The sequence below is a fragment of the Pleurodeles waltl genome, chromosome 10, assembly GCF_031143425.1.
Source record: "Pleurodeles waltl isolate 20211129_DDA chromosome 10, aPleWal1.hap1.20221129, whole genome shotgun sequence".
Classification (NCBI taxonomy): domain Eukaryota; kingdom Metazoa; phylum Chordata; class Amphibia; order Caudata; family Salamandridae; genus Pleurodeles; species Pleurodeles waltl.
In genome coordinates, this window is record NC_090449.1 from 158,217,361 (window position 1) to 158,237,581 (window position 20,221).

The window sequence follows — 20,221 nt, forward strand, 5'->3', positions numbered from 1 at the left end:
ACACCCTCTGCCTCCCTTAGGCCTATGTGATGTTTATATAATTAGTCTTACAGTGTTCTAAGAACAGACCTGTTGTGTTAATAGGTCTAAGAAGTGGGGACTGACTCCTGAGCTCCTGGTTTAGAAATACGAGTTAGAATATAATGTACTGAACATTATATTGTTAACATTGTTAACATTAACAATTGTATTTTGTAAGTTTGCGCCGCTTTTGCGTCACAAAGCAGGCGCAAATGCGGCGCTAAAAAAGTATAAATATGAGCCTAAGTTCACCCCTTTTCTGTTCTTGTATTAGTTCTTTTTTTAAATCTGTCCTGTGGCATAGGAAAAACTGTTGTTTTAAAACTCAAGGGTTCAAAGCTTTGCCGAGTAAGTTAAACACTATAGTGACTGCAAAGGATACAAATGTTATGGCCTAACTGTACGTGTATTTTAGAAAATGTTTGAGCGTTTCATTGTGTACTGTCCAAATTGTGCCTTGTGATTTGCTGATTATTTTAGGTGCATGTATATGTTCTTTTCTTAGATATATTAGATGCTGTATTGTACTTATTGCACGCTTTTAATTATGTGCTTTCATGTTTTTTCAAAAAACGAATAAAACGTGTTGCTTGATTGATTGAACTGGGTACTACCCAGAACTCTTAGAATCTACCGACGGTCAGATCACAGTAGCACATCCTGAAAAAGTTCCATGCACTTGCCCCATATTTTAGACGATCCAATTAATTTACCTTTTTTCGAAGGTAGCACGTATTTAGTATATGTTTATAGGGATCTTTATACACCCATGAAACCCTGACAAGGGACCATCTGGCTCTTGAATCATGCTGGTGTCTAAATGTTGCAGAGGCATGCGATGATCTTTTATGGTGAGATAAAGGGAGGAGTTATAAATATCGCCAATGCTTCTGGAATAGTTCAATGCAGCATCTGTTACTGCAACTTAACACACTTGCATGTTAATTTGATATGTTTTTAAGTGAAACGTTAACCAAGCTTCCCTACTCTAATATTAAAACTGAAGAGCATCTTGTAACAACCCCAGGCTGCCTGGAAGTGGACACGTGTCTGCACTTGCAGTGTGCCCACAAGGGGCCATGTGCATTCTTCGGAACCAATGATCCCCGTTATGTTCGTGTGCAGCCGTGTATTCAGCCTGTTGTAGATTAGGGAAATGCTAAAAAGGCCACGTGAAGTACCCACGTGGTCGCCTACGCTGCATAAAGCTCGGTACTGCTGTCCGAAGACGTGTGCCAGTGAAGTTACACATAAATGCACATTCCATATCATCAGTTATTTTGTAGGTCGGGCTTAGAGTTGGAATGCACGTACCTGGCTTCCTGCACTTCTATTCACTTTGGAGTGTTAGTTTCAACCATTGAGCATCATTGCAATGCTTTGAAAATGAGTGCTTTTGACTTGAGGAAATCTCCAAGAAAACAGGGTGTGCCAGTTGCCATGTCATTTCCTCAGGATCATCGTGGTGTGGTGGTACTCAAGTAAAAACCATTACCAAAAGCATTTCTCTCACAAGGTAAAATCATCTGGGTGCGATAGGCATTGTATCCTTCTTTGTTACAGAAAACTCACGGTGGAGTTGTGTTATTTTCCTTGCTGCACAGTGTTTTTGCCTTAACAGGGGACACAGGCTCATTGGTGACTTCACTCATGCATTTTTGCAGTGCTAGTTCGCAGCCATTCTTTTCAGAGGGGTGCTGTTAGTATGTATGTCTTGATGTTTGCTCAGCACAAATCACTAGGGGAAGATCTGGAGTAGGCTGTAGGTAATGATAAATGCTCCATGAATGGGGGGTTTCTTCAACTTTTTTCTCAAATGTAAAGAGATTTGGCAATTATCTTATTTCCATAATGATAGTGTTCCAGATTTTGGAAGTATCAACGAAGAAGGCTTGCCTTCCGTTTTTTTGTTTCTTGCAATCTTTTGCCTCCAGTCTGGCACTATCCAGGCTCTTGGTCTGGTGTTGTGTCCAAACGTGGCTAGTTCCTTTGCCAGCTAAGCTGACTTATTGTTGTTAAGGACTTTGTTAGTGATGCAGCTGGTCTTGAAGGTGATCCGGGCTAGAAGCACAGCCTGTGCAGCTCCTTTAAAGTGTGGGTGATTTGGCTGCATTTCTTCAAGCCCTTGATCGAGCCATGCCACAGCATCTAGGATACCTTTCAGGGGCGCTGGGGTAACATCTTGGAGCCTGGAGACCACTGAGCAGAGTTTGCCTATAGAAGTATCCTTTTGAGTGCTGCCTTCCTTGCGGCTGCTGATAAATGAGACAGCTCTTGTTTTCTATTTATCATCCAGAGCAACAATCAATATGCACGTTGGCACGAACACACATGGACTTGTGTGTGCCCACAGTCAGTTGTGCACAACCCACAGTGGAGAAACTTCCATCCATCTTCAAATTACTATTTGCAACAATCTAACATGCTGGTGATATGTTTAAAGCCATAGTGTCAATATCATATTTAAAGACATTTTCAAAGCAATCACGCTTAAAGTTTGTCTTGAGACTAGATGTTAATGCTCATGTTATAAAGTTAAAATAAACCTCCCTGGCAACTATGTGGGTGGTTCTGGAACACATATAATAAGATGATATAAATTTTTGGGAGAATGTGAGTAGTGATACTCTTGTTACTCAGGGGGTTTTCGTGTCCGTCGATATATGAACGTATTTGTGAGGATGACTTGTAGAAAGCTTTTGTTTCTTGGAGAATGAAGTGTGGTTCTTATCCTTTGTTTCCATTTAACTTCAGCATTCAGTCCATTGATACGTGATTGTAGTTTTACAACCTACTTTTGTACTTTCACGTGGATTATGTGGATGATGCTGGGTCGGGGACCTTTTAAACCGCACAAGCCATGTGCTCTGCGATGCAGCAGAGTGGTTAAGGAGCTTCCACTGTGTTGTTTTCCTGCAGTGCTCATGCCCATTGCTCTCATCTGAGGAAGAGGTACCGGGGTCTGCAGTAGCACTGTGGTCTCTCTCAATCCTTGTAAAATAAGTTGCAAAATATTGGTCATCCTTTTACTGCCACTGGGTTCCGGATTCCACTTATGTTTTGCCATGGCCCCACTGCAGCCAACATTTGTAATGCGCTGTGTGAGTTTTTCATATGTGGGAGAGTTATTCTAGGCTCAGCAGTCACTTCATCAAGTGTCCTACCAAATATGAAGGAATCATTCCCCCACTAAAAAGAATGTGACCCACCACGTTCTGGACTCCTAGCTGGAAAACAGGACTCCAAGAATAGTCATAAACTGAAGTGTGGGTCCTTTTATAGTGCTAAAGTGCATGAAGTAGGTGGTCAGTTTCTTTTCCGAAGTCACAAAAATCAAAATATCCTGCATTAGTAGTTGCTTAAATATTCATACCTTCTTCTCCTTGCTTCTCTGGTTGATCACTTTGCCTGGATCTGCACAAATCACCAGTACCTTTCTACTTCACCATCAATTGCTAACTTTTGGGTTGTTTAGGGGTTATTTCTGAATAGCGCTGGGAGGCCTCGGGTAGCTATGCCCTCTATACATTTTCATAACATAACATAACATAAAAAACTGTAACTTCCCTGCAACCTTACATTTACACTTCCTCTACTCAGAATAACTTTGTTTCGGCCATTGTGGTTTATTTCTGTATTAAAGAAACCCGTTCCTCTTTTGTTTTTCATCTTCCATTCTTTCTTATCCCACCTGTCGCATTTCACACCCCTCAGGCTATGGGGTTAAGTAAAGTTTGGCAGAGCAGGAGCACCGCCATAAATCTACATTGCAAGCATCACCAAAGTCGCAGATCCCCTGCTCTGTTCCATCAAGGGAAACTCTTGGTTTCCACCGAGATAGCCTCGCCTGGCTCCGCAGTTGTGTACTTTGACCTCACAGCTGTCTGAACCACAGGGCCATCAGGTCAAAGTGACGTGCATAGGGCCAGCTCCAACTTATTATCCCTACCCAGACCCGCCATCCAGGCATGGTGGTCCCACGTAGGAAGACATTACAGTAGCTCTGACGTGAAGGGACAAAACGCACTGCACAGTAGGCTCGTTGTATGTTTTTTCAAGAAGCAAACTCCTACTTAAGAAGTTTGTTTCTCTAAAACAAAAAAAAAAACTCAAAGTTAAAAGGTTTGCTGAGTGCACGGAACAAACGAGACACCTGTTCTGCACAGGACTCTTCACACTGGTTGACTTGTTTCTCCTGGGCCGACCTAGCAGGCTGCCGTGACATCGAACAGTGTCGCAATGACCTTACATATCGTGATAACAGCATATTTTGTATTCGAATTTGCTTTCTGTCTCTAGACGTCTGCACTTGTCTTCTCCTCATTCCTCCCATTATTCTTCAGGCCTCTCACCTTCTTACTGAACGCTTAGCTGGCTTGTATTCCGGTTGTGATTAGCCGCCTAGCTGCTTTACAGTTTGCATTTACTTACATCTGTATTATTTCTGTACAGCGTTTTGTGGCCGCTCTTCTTGTTCACTCTGTCTTGGAACTTTCTGAATAAAATATGTTAGACCTATGTGATTAACTTGGCACTTACATTTACAATTCAATTTAAACCACCTAGCAAAGCTCCTGTTGTGTGGAAGACTGTGACAGCTGACATGGGCTGTCACAGAGCCTAAGCATTCTTTTCTAGCACTATCCAGGAACAGCACACAGAAGGCTTTATTGTGAATTCTTATGAATGACATTGATTGTGCCATGTTTCTTGTCTCCCTTTGTGCTTCGCATTTTTAAACAGATCGAGGTATGGTGTGTTCTGTTTGCTGTGCACTTTGTGTTGCCTGTTTGCTTTAAAACCTTGCATGTGTGTTGCTCAACCATGTTGCAAACCTTAGAAGGGCCCCTAAGCTGCGATAGGGGCAACTACAGATGTTTCTTTGACATGGACACTTTGACTGAGATGTGTTGGGTGTGGGTCCTGCCATAGACTGCAAAGAACGGTTATGTAGCGGTACCGCTGATATCAACACTTTTTGCAAAGATACATTTGTAAAAGGATTTAGAATTCATATTTATAGCATGGGTTGAGCTTTGTAGCAGTTCACTTGACATGTACTTTTACACAGGGATATGGATAGTATGCATCATCTAAAAATGTTATTTAGAATTGACACCTATTCATAAAGGGTATTCTGCCTCATATCATATCACATTTTAAATATCATCATACAAAAAAGTCCGGGCAAGAATATTGCAAACTGCTAAATCATGATGCTAAGTATATAGAGGTAAGAATAGATTTGCTATTCTTAACTTCATATTTTCACATACTTCTAATATATATATATATATATATATATAAATGAAGAATAGTAAATCTATACTTACCTGTATATACTTACTTCTTTAATAGTCTGTATTCTGATTGTGATATATTTGGCACACACTATCTTTCTACATGATTTCTAACATAAACCTTATGACAGACATTATGCATGAGATCGTTTTGTCAACATTTCAGAGTATGATGTACTTAATTATTTTTTGATTCATGCACATTTTGAATATAGATTGATTTCCTGTAGGCATTCTTGGCATGTACTCTTTGGATGGAGATACATTTTGTTTTAATTGTAGCTTTAAAAATGACACTTTAGATTGCACTGATATGGCGTTGAATGGCCAGTGATATTACTTTGAACTGACTGACTGACTGATTGGGGCACTTAACTGGCGCACTAAGACCCATATTTATACTTTTTTAGCGCCGCATTTGCGCCATTTTTTAACCCAAAAGATGTGCAAACTTACAAAATACAATTATATTTTGAAAGTTTGTGCCGCTTTTGTGTCAAAAAATGACACAAATGCGACGCTAAAAAAGTATAAATATGGGCTTAAGACTTCATTGGACTCAGATTTAATAATAGTGACCGCAGGCTTTAAGAGAAATCTTTGAAACGTAACATCACGTGAATACTTTGGGTTTGGATCACTATTATTCAATTTTGCTCCTGTTTAACGTGTGGATGCTGGAATGCTAGGGCTACTTTAATCTTTTTGCAGTTTTAGTGCCAGAAGCATCGAGGATTGTGGACCTTTTTAGCCAAATATAACACGTGTATGCATTTTACACTGTGGGCTTACCTATTGTCCTTCTCTTATGTTCAACTGTTTAGATTCTGGAAGCCACCCCCTTGCTGGAATCCTTTGGAAATGCCAAAACAGTGAGGAATGATAACTCCAGCAGGTTTGGGAAGTTCATGGAAATCTTTATTGAGGAGTAAGTGAACAAATAAAATAATAATTATTTGTTGAAATGGAGATTTAGATCTTCGTAGTTGCAGACATCTGGTGGTCTGATGTAGAGGTTGTTGTTCTACCACTGGATGTAGTAATTCCATCCTCAGGATTTTATTGCTAGCAAATTGAACACCACCACATTAAAGAATGTCGGAGGTAGTACTTTCTACAAGAGTAGGAATATTTACATCACTGCCTATCTCTAAATCATGCTCTGATTTGCTACTGAGTTAGAGTAAGGAGCATAATGTATCATCGCAGAAGATATTTATCTTCCATGTCTAGGCTGTGATCAGACCATGGAACGATGTTTTTTGCAAACCCAAACTTGGAAAATGTAACTTACTACTGCTAATTTACAGACTAGAATAGAATTTTGTAAGGGTCTGTATTGACTTACACTTCTTGCCAACACTATGGGCCTGATGTAGCGTGTGGTGGACAGGTACTCCCTGCAAATACAACAGTGACACCCTGCCCAGTAAACCCTTGTCTGTCCGCCTTAATTAGAGATGGGTGAACATTAAGTATTGCCTTCACAGAGCTCCCATTGGCTCCACTGATAGAATGCTTCCTGTGAAAGTCCAACAAAGTAGGGGCCGTGGGAGGAAGTAGATTACACTGCCCACACTCTTTAGGGTGCACCATGTAATGTAGTGTTTTCTGTCTCAGCTCCCTGGGAGAAAACTAGCAAAGAGTGGAGGTCATTAGCCTTTTGTTTTCCAGAAACAAACCCCCACTTTCTGCAAAGAGTTCACAGGAGATCTCAGAGGCAGATGTCTAATTCCTAGTACTGCTGACAGCACCAAATGAGAGTGCAGTCTTCACCAACAATGGCTTTAATGCCCGGAGTACCCTTAGAGTGGCCAAGAGATATCTCAACAGATCCAAAATACTCACCACCTCACAGCAGTTTTCTGAATTTGATTAATCCTTGCAAGAGGAAGGGTTAAATGAAGAAGAAAATAAGAGACAGGGTTATTGTATTTATTATCTTTTGGGGAATTAGTTCAATAAAACCATTCTGAGACTTCTACAACAGGTGACATTTATGATTTCACTGGCCTGATTCAGAGGGTGGTGAGAAAATTAGCTATTCCTATAACAAATACCTGTGTAAAGAAGTTTTATTATTTAAAAATTGGGTCATTTGTATCTCTCTTCATTAGAATTTACCAAAGTGTATACAATCCACAAATGCTGGTCCTTTCTCTTTTCTTGCTGTTTCACCTGATCAGTGTTTTTGATCAAGATTTCATCAAAAGCAGAAGTATCCAGTGTTAGGGAACGAGGAATAGAACAATGCCAGAATGCCAGGGTAACTGCTGTCTCAGCAAATAACTCCCACTTAAATCAATTGTATTTTAATTTAATCACTTGTCTATATCAGATTTATGAACCACCAAAAATACTGCCCATCTGCAAGACAATGGTTCTGCTCCCATGCTAAAGACAGGAATGGTGAGAAAAGTTACTTTTAAGCTAACCCCCTTTGGGAGGCATCATTGGGTTTGCTTCTGGTATTCTCGGTTAAATATAAAGTCAAAGAAATAGCTCTCGTCATTGGTTCCATGACTCTCATAATGTTTATGAAACGGGAATGATGAAAATAATCTAAGATTATCATGTTCAAATTGTTTGGACTTTCCTTTCAGCCGAGCAGTCTTCTTTGCTCTGTGCCCATGATTCAACCACATACTGTATAGACCAAAACAAATAAACTATGTTTGGTTCCTAGTGGGGCAAGACTAATGCCGTTTTAATATGCTACTCTTCAGCTGTGAACTTGTGCAAAGTCATAAACACAAGGCTGATTTCTAGCGATTCCAGGCCAAGAGTTCTGGAATGCCTTGAACCCAGAAATGAGGGCAGAACCCACTCCCTGCTGTTTCAAGAGACATTTGAAAACAGCTTTTCACATGGGCTTTCAAGGGAAAACCAGCAATAGCGGGTAAAGGGTCACAAGCCACACCAAATGCTGACTAGGTTTTTAAAATGTTGCCTCAAAATGGCCTACGTGGCACTATGCAAAAATCCTCAATAAATGAGAAACTTTTTGTTTTGTGTGTTTAATGAAAAGACCCAGCCTTCTAGGATCTCACTTAGACCATTCAGATTTTGGACTGTGATGGTTTTCCACAAAAGAAGGCAAATGTGCTGAAAGTTTGGAAACTTCAGGGCGCAGTCTTTACTACCATGATTGACTGTGTATATCCATGTCATCAAAGGGATTTTGCTCTAAGGAATGTGATTAACAATTTCCATCTAAACACCATTTTCCTACTAGCAGCAAATGTCGAGCAGCTGAGATTCTGCTAAGATTCTGGGTCTGTCCTGGACCTCCTATTCAAAAGAACCAATTACACTAACAAGATGTCGGGCATTGCACTCAGTATATTCGCGTCCCTCCCCTCTTAATTACAAGTGTCTGAGTTCCTTTTGTAACGTGGGTACAGATGTCTTTCTAGAAAACGTTCCTAGGGTCCAAGACAGGCTTTTGAGGTGGGACTTCCTGTACAGGGCTGACACAAAAGGAGAGAGCACTGCCATGAGCCACCCGGCTCTTTCCGATGTGTACACCCAGGACATCCTTAGGCAAGGCGTGGTCAGAGGCTATAAATAAACGGGTGAAGCCTGCGTGTGGTCTTCCACACACCGCTACAGTGTGTTGTGTGTCTCCATTATTGCTGTGGGTGTGAGTGCCCTAGCGTTGGAGATTTACCAGTGGTACAGGCACTATACCCAGGCCACGCACTTTCCAGAGCACAACTCTTCTTTATCAAAGTGGATTCATAGATGTGTAAATGAAAGAGGAAACCTGCCGTCTTCATTATTCGTTAGCAGGCTTCAGTGAACAAGCCACTAGATGGCACCAGATGACATATTGCCTCTGTGACAGGACTACATTTGTTTTAATTCTTGGCGTTTATTATGAGTTGATTCTGAAATGCAGCAACTCATGTTACCCTACGAAGCAGAATTATGAATTTTGTGCAAAGTCTCGCAGGTCAAACAGGTCGATATTTGCTCTGGGAAAGTACCCTGGGGCGTATTAACAAGAAAGTGGCGAATCATAGATGATACGCCACTTTTCTTACGCTCCCCCACGACACCTAACAACATCATGGCAGTCGTTAGGACAATAAAGTCAACATGTTTTACGCTATTGTGGCTCTCTGCTACACTGGTATCAAAAATGTTTACGCTAATGCAGCACAGCGAGGCCCATTGAGTAAAATGGATGCATCTTTATAACACCTGCTCTGAGCAGGCGTTAAAAATGGCGCAGTGAAAGTTAATTTCACTGCACAACTTTTTTGGGCCTCCCTGCGCCAGAATGCCCCCTTACATACATTATGCCTGAAGCAGACATAAAGTGGCGCAACATCAAATCTACACTTCATTCCCAAAAATCTTGTGAAAGATGATAATTGATACACCGGGCACCCGATAAATATCGAAGATCTCAATTATGTTTTTATTGTAGTATTGTAGTGGATTCCTCGTAATGAGGGCTTATAACCAGGTACTTGCAGGGGTCAGCTCCTCCATTAGGGCAGGGGAGCGTCACCCCCTTTCCCCCCGCAGGCAGCAGAAGCTGCAAACCTTTCACCATGAAGGGAAAATAAACTAGGTTTTTATCCCATTGTGGTGGAGGAGGCAGGACCATGGGGGTGACGAGCACCGAGGGGAGTGCACTGTGCACTCCCCTCAGAGTGCATGTGTGTTTGGCCGGCCGTCTCGAGCCAGCCAAACACACATGCGCTGTAGGCTCCGTCCAACCCAGCAACGCAGTTGCAGGGCTGGGGAGAGCCTGCAGAGCGCCCAGCCAGGGCACTCCCAGCCAATCCTGACGCTGCCCTGAGCATCGTCAGGATTGGCCACAGGGCAGGGTGGTTGTCTGTGCCTTTGCCTGCCTGCAGCCTGAGGAGACAGAGGAGAGGAGCGGCGCGTCAAGGAGCGAGGTAAGTTTTAACTTTTATTTTATTTATTCTTAATTCATTTTTTGACCCGCTCCCAAGTGTTGCTGCCCTCCCCCCTGCGTGCACTGCCCCCCCCCAGTAATGATGCAAGCCGCGACTGGGTACTTGTAGGACCTGGTGAAAACAGTAGCATCAAAGGTTTCCATCATGCTATGGGCCAGCAGTAATATTTTGCTCCAGGACTTGAAAAAACGGACACTTTTGCTGTTGTACCGACAAAGCCTATCAGGATGGGCTCTTGGCCACAACAGCTCTGTAGCAGTATTGCCAGCAGTGCCTGCATGTGAAGTTCTTTCAAAGGCAATGCTTTAAATAAGCAGACATTACTAATAGCAGAGATTTGGTTGAGTTTCATTTGAATTTTGAGACCCTTTTAACGCATTGTGCAAGGGATTTGAAAATGCTACATGAATACCATTGCAACATAGTCCCTGACAACAGAGGTGTTCAGTTTATTAACAGCACCTCTCTGTTTACTTGTGTTTCCCCTATATTGTTTGTTTAAGTGGTGTCTTTTAGTCTACTTGCCAATACTATAAACTAGGCATCCATGTTGGACTGAGGTGTTTCTTCCTAAACTTGTTTATCTTTCCTAGGGGTGTGATTTGTGGTGCCATAACCTCACAGTACCTTCTTGAAAAATCAAGAATTGTCTTTCAGGTAAAGTTGTTGGTTCTATTCACCCTCATTATGTGTGACCAGTGAACAAAGGGGAGAGCCACCTTTGTTTTGCTCTGTTACAAGGTATTGGTACCCCTACTCCCATTGATGTGGCCATGTAGCACTGCAGGTTTGCTTGCATTGCTACCTGGGATCGCATGTCATGTACTGCCAATAATGTATGCACATTTAGAAACAGGGTGGCCCATTGGGTGAATATCAACCGCACATACAAACTCCCATCATAAATAAGCATGTACCCATTGGCAGCCATATTGGAATGGCTGCTTATTATCCTGCCTTATTTGTCACCCCAGGTTCAGAAACTTAGAGCAGAGTGGGGATGCTTCTGCACTCGCAGTGCATGCTCCAACTCCTTCCACTCCCCAGGGGGTAGACTTTTGCATCATTTGAGGGAAGTACATCTAGAAGGCCACAATGAGCACAATTAATTCTAGCTCTCAGAAGCCATGAGCTGCCCATGGAAAATAACAAGGTTGAAAATTATGCAACAATTAACATATCTTTATGATTGTCACTTCAGGCCAAAAATGAGAGAAACTACCATATATTCTACGAGATGCTGGCGGGCCTGCCTTTGCAGCAGAAACAAATGTTCTACCTCCAGGATGCAGAAACATACTACTACCTGAACCAGGTATGTTTGCTTTACCACAGAGCCAACAGAGGTCAGACTCATGGGGGCATTTTGGGGTCAATGAAGAGTTGTCCAAAAGCAAAGAGGATCGTTTCACTAATGGTGTTTTTTTATACCCCTTTCCCTGCTGGTATTAGGAGTTCAGCGCCAGTAACAGTACTCTTTAACAAAATCATAAATAAAATAGTGTGGTTTCTTTTGACTCGTGGCGCTTGGCATGGGGGATAAAACAAAGGAAAACATTTTTTTTTTTAAATACCTGACTCCCTGCTGCCGCGCCACTCTTCTGGCTCTACTTGCAGGCACAGGCTCCCAGCCTGCCCAGTGGCCAATCCTAAAGCTGCTCTCAGGCAGACTGGGAACCTGGGACTGCTCTGTCCAATCTGGCAACACATTGCTGGGTTGGAGAGAGCTCAGTGTGCATGTGTGTTTGGCCAGCCTGAGATGGCTGGCCAAACACACATTCGCACTGAGGGGAGTGCACACCACCCCCCCTCAGTCCCTGTCATCCCCCATGGCCCACCCCTCTAAAAATAAAACGGTAATAAACATTGTTTATTATTGTTTTATTTTTAAAGGTTTGCAGCAGCTGCTGCTGGCGGGGGCAACACGCCTCCACCATAGCAGAGGAATCGCCGCTGATGATACTGGTTTGAAAAACTTTCTGTAATTCTACGCTGTTGAGCGCTGTCATTCTGTGCTCTCGATTGATGTAAAATTTGCGGTCATTCTTCTGTTTCTGTAAAGTCTCCCGTTTTTGGCTTAAAATTCTGGTCACCCTAACTCCGCGCTTGGTTCCTTTCCCCTACACCAAGCCCCTCCCTTGGACAAAATCCTGAGGGATAGTTAGTAGCTGTTACAAGAAAGCAATTTAATTAATAGGCATGATACTCAGTTGCGGCTCGCGGCGCTTGGTATGGGGGACAAAACAAAGGAAAACATTTTTCTTTTTTTTAAATACATGACTCTCCGCTGCCGCGCCACTCTTCTGGCTCCACTTGCAGGCACAGGCTCCCAGCCTGCCCTCTGTCCAATCCTAACACTGCTCTCATGCTGCTGGTCCTGGCTTTGTGCTCCCAGGCAGACTGGGAACCTGGGCCTGCTCTGTCCAGTCTGGCAACACAATGCTGGGTTGGAGAGAGCTCAGTGTGCCTGTGTGTTTGGCTGGCCTGAGATGGCTGGCCAAACACACATTTGCACTGAGGGGAGTTCACACCACTCCCCCTCAGTCCCTGTCATCCCCCATGGCCCGCCCCTCTAAAAATAAAACGGTAATAAACATTTTAAAGGTTTGCAGCAGCTGCTGCTGGCTGGGGGTAACGCTACTCCACCATAGCAGAGGAGTCGCCGCTAATGATACTGGCTTTAAAAACTACATTTTCTTTATGTTCTTAGTACCTCTTCTGTAATTCTACGCTGATGAGCGCTGTCATTCTGTGCTCTTGATTGATGTAAAATTTGCGGTCATTTTTCTGTTTTTGTGATGTCTCCCGGTTTTTGGCTTTAAAATTCTGGTCACCCTAACTCCAGGACATTTGTGACCCACCACGGCCCCACAACCTTAAATGGCCCCCACTGCATGCCTGCCCTCTGAGCTTTCGCCTCCTGCGGACTTCCCTCTCACCGCCAAACTGTGTCCACCCTCCCTTCCTTGCACTTCATGAATGCACAAGCTGAAGTGGGCTGACAGTGACACCCCATGTTTTTCTATCTAAGGATGCCCCGTTCATGGGACATCCAGTGGCAGGAAAATCTTGCCTTGCATCATGGCCTGGCAGGTGTAACTTCGCCTCGGGCGAAGTCCAGGAACTCTGCCTACCTTCACTGAAGCAAAGTTCCCGATTTTACTCAACCTTACAGGAGAAGTTTACAGTTCACTGAAAACTGTACAGAAAATGTCACGCCCTTGAGAAACATCGGAGCTTGGCATGGAAGAATAGTATGTAAGAGGCTGTAGAATAAATTTCAGCCGTGCCAGCTACTTCTGTAAAAAATTTAACCCATCCTGAGCTACTGCCTAAAATATGGACTAGCCACTAGATAGATGTATGTAGTGAGAGGCGGAGCAGCATAAGCAAGAAAGAAGAGAAATGAAAGAAAGAAAGAAAAGAAAGAAAATTGAAATCCAGTAGAAAATGGAGAGAAAGAGGAAGGAGAGGAAAAGGAAAGGTTGAATGGAGAGAAGAAAGGAATGGAGAAGACTGAAAGAAAAGAAGCAACAAAAGAAAGGAACAGAGGCAAAGGAAAGAATGAATAAAGGAGAGACTGAGATAAAGGTGGAAAAGAACTTAAGTAGAGGGGAAGAGAATCAATTCTGTCAATGCTTTGATACTTAAAAATATTGTTTGCTAAGCTACATCCTTGACCACTTTCACATACTAATTCGCATCATTCACTTTTACTAAAAACAAGATCAATACAAATACCCATCCATGTGAAGATGCATTTTGTAAACTGAAAGGTGCGTAGCAAACGCATGTTGTTCAGATTATTTGTCATCTGGGACATTCTCCAGGTTCCCCTTCTCAATGTCATCCCGTTCTGGGGCTCCAAAATTGGGTGAGAGCATAATCCAATCACCGTGGCACCACCATGTTGGGAGGATGCTCTTCCCAATGCCACACTGGCGTGCATGCTCACGCCACGTGGTAGCATCTTCTGGGGGCGGCCCACGTTTAATGTGGCCACAACAAGCAAGTAACCTCCACGCCAAGAATAGTTTTTCGCAATTCATAGTGCCTTACATTACCATGATTTTATATCTTCACCCCAGTCTTGATGACACTGGAAGGGCATGCTTACCCACAATCGCAAGAGACTTAAGAGGTGGGCGAGTGCCTCTGTTTCTAATACCCCCTTTCATTTTTGTATGGTTTATCTTTCTTAACCCCTTCACTGCCAGGCCTTTTCCCCCTCCTGTGCCGAGCCTTTTTTTGGCTATTTAGAGCAGTTCGCTCTTAGGCCCTCATAACTTTTTGTTCACATAAGCTACCCATGCCAAATTTGCGTCCTTTTTCCCCAACATCCTAGGTATTCTAGAGGTACCCAGACTTTGTGGGTTCCCCAGAAGGAGGCCAAGAAATTAGCCGAAAAACAGTGAAAATTTCGTTTTTTTCAAAACAATGGGAAAAATGGGCTGCAGAAGAAGGCTTGTGGTTTTTTCCCTGAAAAGGGCATCAAAAAAAGGGTTTGCGGTGATAAAATCACCAGCTTCCCAGCTTTCAGGAACAGGCAGACTTGAATCAGAAAACCCAATTTTTCAACACAATTTTGGCATTTTACTGGGACATACCCCATTTTAACGATTTTTTGTGCTTTCAGCCTCCTTCCAGTCAGTGACAGAAATGGGCATGAAACCAACGCTGGATCCCGGAAACCGCAACATTTCTAAAAAGTAGACAAAATTCTGAATTCAGCAAGGGGTAATTTGTGTAGATCCTACAAGGGTTTCCTACAGAAAATAACAACTGAAAAGAAAAATACTGAAATTGAGGTGAAAAAAACATCAATTTTTCTCTAAGTTTTACTCTGTAACTTTTTCCTGCAATGTCAGATTTTTGAAAGCAATATACCGTTACGTCTGCTGGACTCTTCTGGTTGCGGGGATATATAGGGCTTGTAGGTTCATCAAGAACTCTAGGTACCCAGAGCCAATAAATGACCTACACCCTGCAGTGGGTTTTCATTCTATGCCGGGTATACAGCAATTCATTTGCTGAAATATAAAGAGTAAAAAATAGCTATCAAGAAAACCTTTGTATTTCCAAAATGGGCACAAGATAAGGTGTTGAGAAGCAGTGGTTATTTGCACATCTCTGAATTCCGGGGTGCCCATACTAGCATGTGAATTACAGGGCATTTCTCAAATAGACGTCTTTTTTACACACTGTCTTACATTTGGAAGGGAAAAATGTAGAGAAAGACAAGGGGCAATAATACTTGTTTTGCTATTCTATGTTCCCCCAAGTCTCCCGATAAAAATGATACCTCACTTGTGTGGGTAGGCCTAGCGCCCGCGACAGGATATGCCCCAAAACACAACGTGGACACATCACAGAAAACAGAGCTGTTTTTAGCAAAGTGACTACCTGTAGATTTTGGCCTCTAGCTCAGCCGCCACCTAGGGAAACCTACCAAACCTGTGCATTTCTGAAAACTAGAGACCTAGGGGAATCCAAGATGGGGTGACTTGTGTGGCTCGGACCAGGTTCTGTTACCCAGAATCCTTTGCAAACCTCAAAATTTGGCTAAAAAAACACATGTTCCTCACATTTCTGTGGCAGAAAGTTCTGGAATCTGAGAGGAGCCACAAATTTCCTTCCACCCACCGTTCCCCCACGTCTCCCGATACAAATGATACCTCACTTGTGTGGGTAGGCCTAGCACCCGCGACAGGAAACGCCCCAAAGCGCAACGTGGACACAGTCAAATTTTTTAAGGAAAACATAGGTGTTTTCTGCAAAGTGCCTACCTGTAGATTTTGGCCTGTAGCTCAGCCGCCACCTAGGGAAACCTACCAAACCTGTGCATTTCTGAAAACTAGAGACCTAGGGGAATCCGAGATGGGGTGACTTGTGTGGCTCGGACCAGGTTCTGTCACCCAGAATCCTTTGCAAACCTCAAAATTTGGCTAAAAAAACACATGTTCCTCACATTTCTGTGGCAGAAAGTTCTGGAATCTGAGAGGAGCCACATAATTCCTTCCACCCAGCGTTCCCCCACGTCTCCCGATAAAAATGATACCTCATTTGTGTGGGTAGGCCTAGCGCCCGCGACAGGAAAGACCCCAAAGCGCAACGTGGACACAGCCAAATTTTTGAAGGAAAACAGAGGTGTTTTTTGCAAAGTGCCTACCTGTAGATTTTGGCCTGTAGCTCAGCCGCCACCTAGGGAAACCTACCAAACCTGTGCATTTCTGAAAACTAGAGACCTAGGGGAATCCAAGATGGGGTGACTTGTGTGGCTTGGGCCAGGTTCTGTTACCCAGAATCCTTTGCAAACCTCAAAATTTGGCTAAAAAAACACATGTTCCTCACATTTCTGTGGCAGAAAGTTCTGGAATCTGAGAGGAGCCACAAATTTCTTTCCACCCAGCGTTCCCCCACGTCTCCCGATAAAAATGATACCTCACTTGTGTGGGTAGGCCTAGCGCCCGCGACAGGAAACACCCCAAAGCGCAACGTGGACACAGCCAAATTTTTGAAGGAAAACAGAGGTGTTTTTTGCAAAGTGCCTACCTGTAGATTTTGGCCTGTAGCTCAGCCGCCACCTAGGGAAACCTACCAAACATGTGCATTTCTGAAAACTAGAGACCTAGGGGAATCCAAGATGGGGTGACTTGTGTGGCTCGGACCAGGTTCTGTTACCCAGAATCCTTTGCAAACCTCAGAATTTGGCTAAAAAAACACATGTTCCTCACATTTCTGTGGCAGAAATTTCTGGAATCTGAGAGGAGCCACAAATTTCCTTCCACCCAGCGTTCCCCCACGTTTCCCGATAAAAATGATACCTCACTTGTGTGGGTAGGCCTAGCGCCCGCGACAGGAAACGCCCCAAAGCGCAACGTGGACACAGCCAAATTTTTGAAGGAAAACAGAGGTGTTTTTTGCAAAGTGCCTACCTGTAGACTTTGGCCTGTAGCTCAGCCGCCACCTAGGGAAACCTACCAAACCTGTGCATTTCTGAAAACTAGAGACCTAGGGGAATCCAAGATGGGGTGACTTGCGGGGCTCTGACCAGGTTCTGTTACCCAGAATCCTTTGCAAACATCAAAATTTGGCCCAAAAACACTTTTTCCTCTCATTTCGGTGACAGAAAGTTCTGGAATCTGAGAGGAGCCACAAATTTCCTTCCACCCAGCGTTCCCCTAAGTCTCTCCATAAAAATGGGACCTCACTTGTGTGGGTAGGCCTAGCGCCCACGAAAGGAAATGGCCCAAAACACAACGTGGACACAACATATTTTTTCACAGAAAACAGAGGTGTTTTTTGCAAAGTGCCTACCTGTGGATTTTGACCTCTAGCTCAGCCGGCCCCAGGGGGGGGGGGGAAATGCCCTAAAATAAATTTGACCCCCCCACCCGCCCAAACCCCCCCTGCCCTGGAGCGACCCTTGCCTACGGGGTCGCTCCCCCTGCGTGACATTGGCGCCAAACAACAAATCCCCGGTGCCTAGTGGTTTATGCCCCCTTGGGGGCAGATTGCCCTAAAATCGACCAAATTGCCCCCAAGGGTGGCAGAAATGGTCTAAACACAGTTTGCCCCCCAGGGGAGCGACCCTTGTCTGATGGGTCGCTCCCCATCTCTAAAAAAAAAAAAAAAAAAAACACAAAAAACAAATTTGCCCTGGCGCCTATAGTTTTCTGCCCTCCCTGGGGGCAGATCGGCCTAATAATAGGCCGATCTTCCCCCAGGGGGGGCAGAAATGGCCTAAAATAAATTTGCCCCCCGAACCTCCACCCCCCCCCGGGAGCGACCCTTGCCTACGGGGTCGCTCCCCCTGCGTGACATTGGCGCCAAAAAACAAATCCCCGGTGCCTAGTGGTTTCTGCCCCCTTGGGGCAGATTGACCTAAAATCGACCAATCTGCCCCCAAGGGGGGGAGAAATGGTCTAAATACAGTTTGCCCCCCAGGGGAGCGACCCTTGCCTGATGTGTCGCTCCCCATCTCTAAAAAAACAAACATACAAAAAAAAACACACAAAAAAAAATTGCCCTGGCGCCTAGAGGTTTCTGCCCCCCCCCCTGGTGGCAGATCGGCCTAATAATAGGCAGAAATGGCCTAAAATAAATTTGCATCCTCAACCCCCACCCCCCCACCAGGAGTGACCCTTGCCTACTGGGTCGCTCCCCCTGCGTGACATTGGCGCCAAAAAACAAATCCCCGGTGCCTAGTGGTTTCTGCCCCCTTGGGGGCAGATTGATCTAAAATCGACCAATCTGCCCCCAAGGGGGGCAGAAATGCTCTAAATACAGTTTGCCCCCCCAGGGGAGCGACCCTTGTCTGATGGGTCGCTCCCCATCTCTAAAAAAACAAACAAACAAAAAAAAAAAAAAAAAAAAAAAATTTGCCCTGGCGCCTACAGGTTTCTGCCCCCCCTGGGGGCAGATCGGCCTAATAATAGGCCGATCTGCCCCCAGGGGGGGCAGAAATGGCCTAAAATAAATTTGCCCCCCGAACCCCCACCCCCCCCGGGAGCGACCCTTGCCTACGGGGTCGCTCTCCCTGCGTGACATTGGCGACAAAAAACAAATCCCCGGTGCCTAGTAGTTTCTGCCCCCTTGGGGCAGATTGACCTAAAATCGACCAATCTGCCCCCAAGGGGGGCAGAAATGGTCTAAATACAATTTGCCTCCCAGGGGAGCGACCCTTGCCGGATGGGTCGCTCCCCATCTCTAAAACAAACAAAAAAAAAACACAAAAAAAAACATTTGCCCTGGCGCCTAGAGGTTTCTGCCCCCCCTGGGGGTAGATCGGCCTAATACCAATAGGCCGATCTGCCCCCAGGGGGGGCAGAGATGGCCTAAAATAATTTTGCCCCCCCCTACCCCCCCCCCGGGGAGCGACCCTTGCCTACAAGGTCGCTCCCCTTGCGTGACGGCGCAAAAAAAAGATCCCTGGTGCCTAGTGGTTTCTGCCCCCCTTGGGGGCAGATTGACCTAAAATCGGCTGATCTGCCCCCAAAGCGGGCAGAAATGGCCTAAATACATTTTGCCCCTCCAGGGGAGCGACCCTTGTCCAAGGGGTCGCTCCCCATCTGTAAAACAAAAAAACAAAAAAATCCCTGGCGCCTAGTGGTTTCTGCCCCCCCTTGGGGGCAGATCAGCCGAATCAAAATAGGCTGATCTACCCCCCAGGGGGGCAGAAATGGCCTAAAATAATCCCCCCCCCCCCAGGGAGCGACCCTTGCCTAAGGGGTCGCTCCCCTTGCGTGAAATTCACGCAAAAAAAAACTCCCTGGTGTCTAATGGTTTCTGCCCCCCTTGGGGGCAGATTGGCCTCATCAAAATAGGCCAATCTGCCCCCAAGGGGGGCAGAAATGGCCTAAATATAATTTGCCCCCTAGGGGAGCGACCCTTTCCTAAGGGGTCGCTCCCCACCTAAAAAAAAAAGAAAACATAACAAAAAGAAAAAATAAAAGAAATGATCCCTGGTGCCTAGAGGTTTCTGCCCCCAGGGGGGGCAGAAAAGGCCTTCCCAAAAAAATGCCCCCCCTGGGAGTGACCCTTGCCCAAGGGGTCGCTCCCGTTGCGTGAAATTTGCGCAAAAAAAAACTCCCTGGTGTCTAATGGTTTCTGCCCCCCTTGGGGGCAGATTGGCCTCATCAAAATAGGCCGAAATGGCCTAAATATATATTGCCCCGTAGGGGAGCGACCCTTGCCTAAGGGATCGCTCCCCACCTAAAAAAAAAGAGAACATAAAAAAATGCCCCCCCTGGGAGCGACCCTTGCCCAAGGGGTCGCTCCCTTTTGACAGTTTAATTGCAAAAAAAAACAAATCCCTGGTGTCTAGTGGGGTTTCAAAAGCCGGATTGCAAGCAATCCGGCTTTGAAAACCCTGTGAGAGACTTCAAAGGGAAGGAAATACATTTCCTTCCCTTTGAAGCCTCTCGGGGCCTCCCCCATGGGATTGAAAGAGAAATGCAAAAGCAT

The 20,221-nt window shown here is 44.7% G+C and overlaps 1 protein-coding gene across 1 annotated transcript in view; it reads left to right on the top strand.

Moving 5' to 3' along the window:
- MYO15A (myosin XVA) overlaps positions 1 to 20,221 on the top strand; it is a 761,224-nt gene that overhangs the window by 114,115 nt on the left and 626,888 nt on the right. Inside the window, exons 8-11 of the mRNA XM_069212299.1 lie at positions 3,926 to 3,931; positions 6,146 to 6,249; positions 10,849 to 10,912; positions 11,457 to 11,570. Coding sequence (XP_069068400.1) covers positions 3,926 to 3,931; positions 6,146 to 6,249; positions 10,849 to 10,912; positions 11,457 to 11,570 — 288 coding nt within the window. The remainder of the gene's footprint in view (positions 1 to 3,925; positions 3,932 to 6,145; positions 6,250 to 10,848; positions 10,913 to 11,456; positions 11,571 to 20,221) is intronic.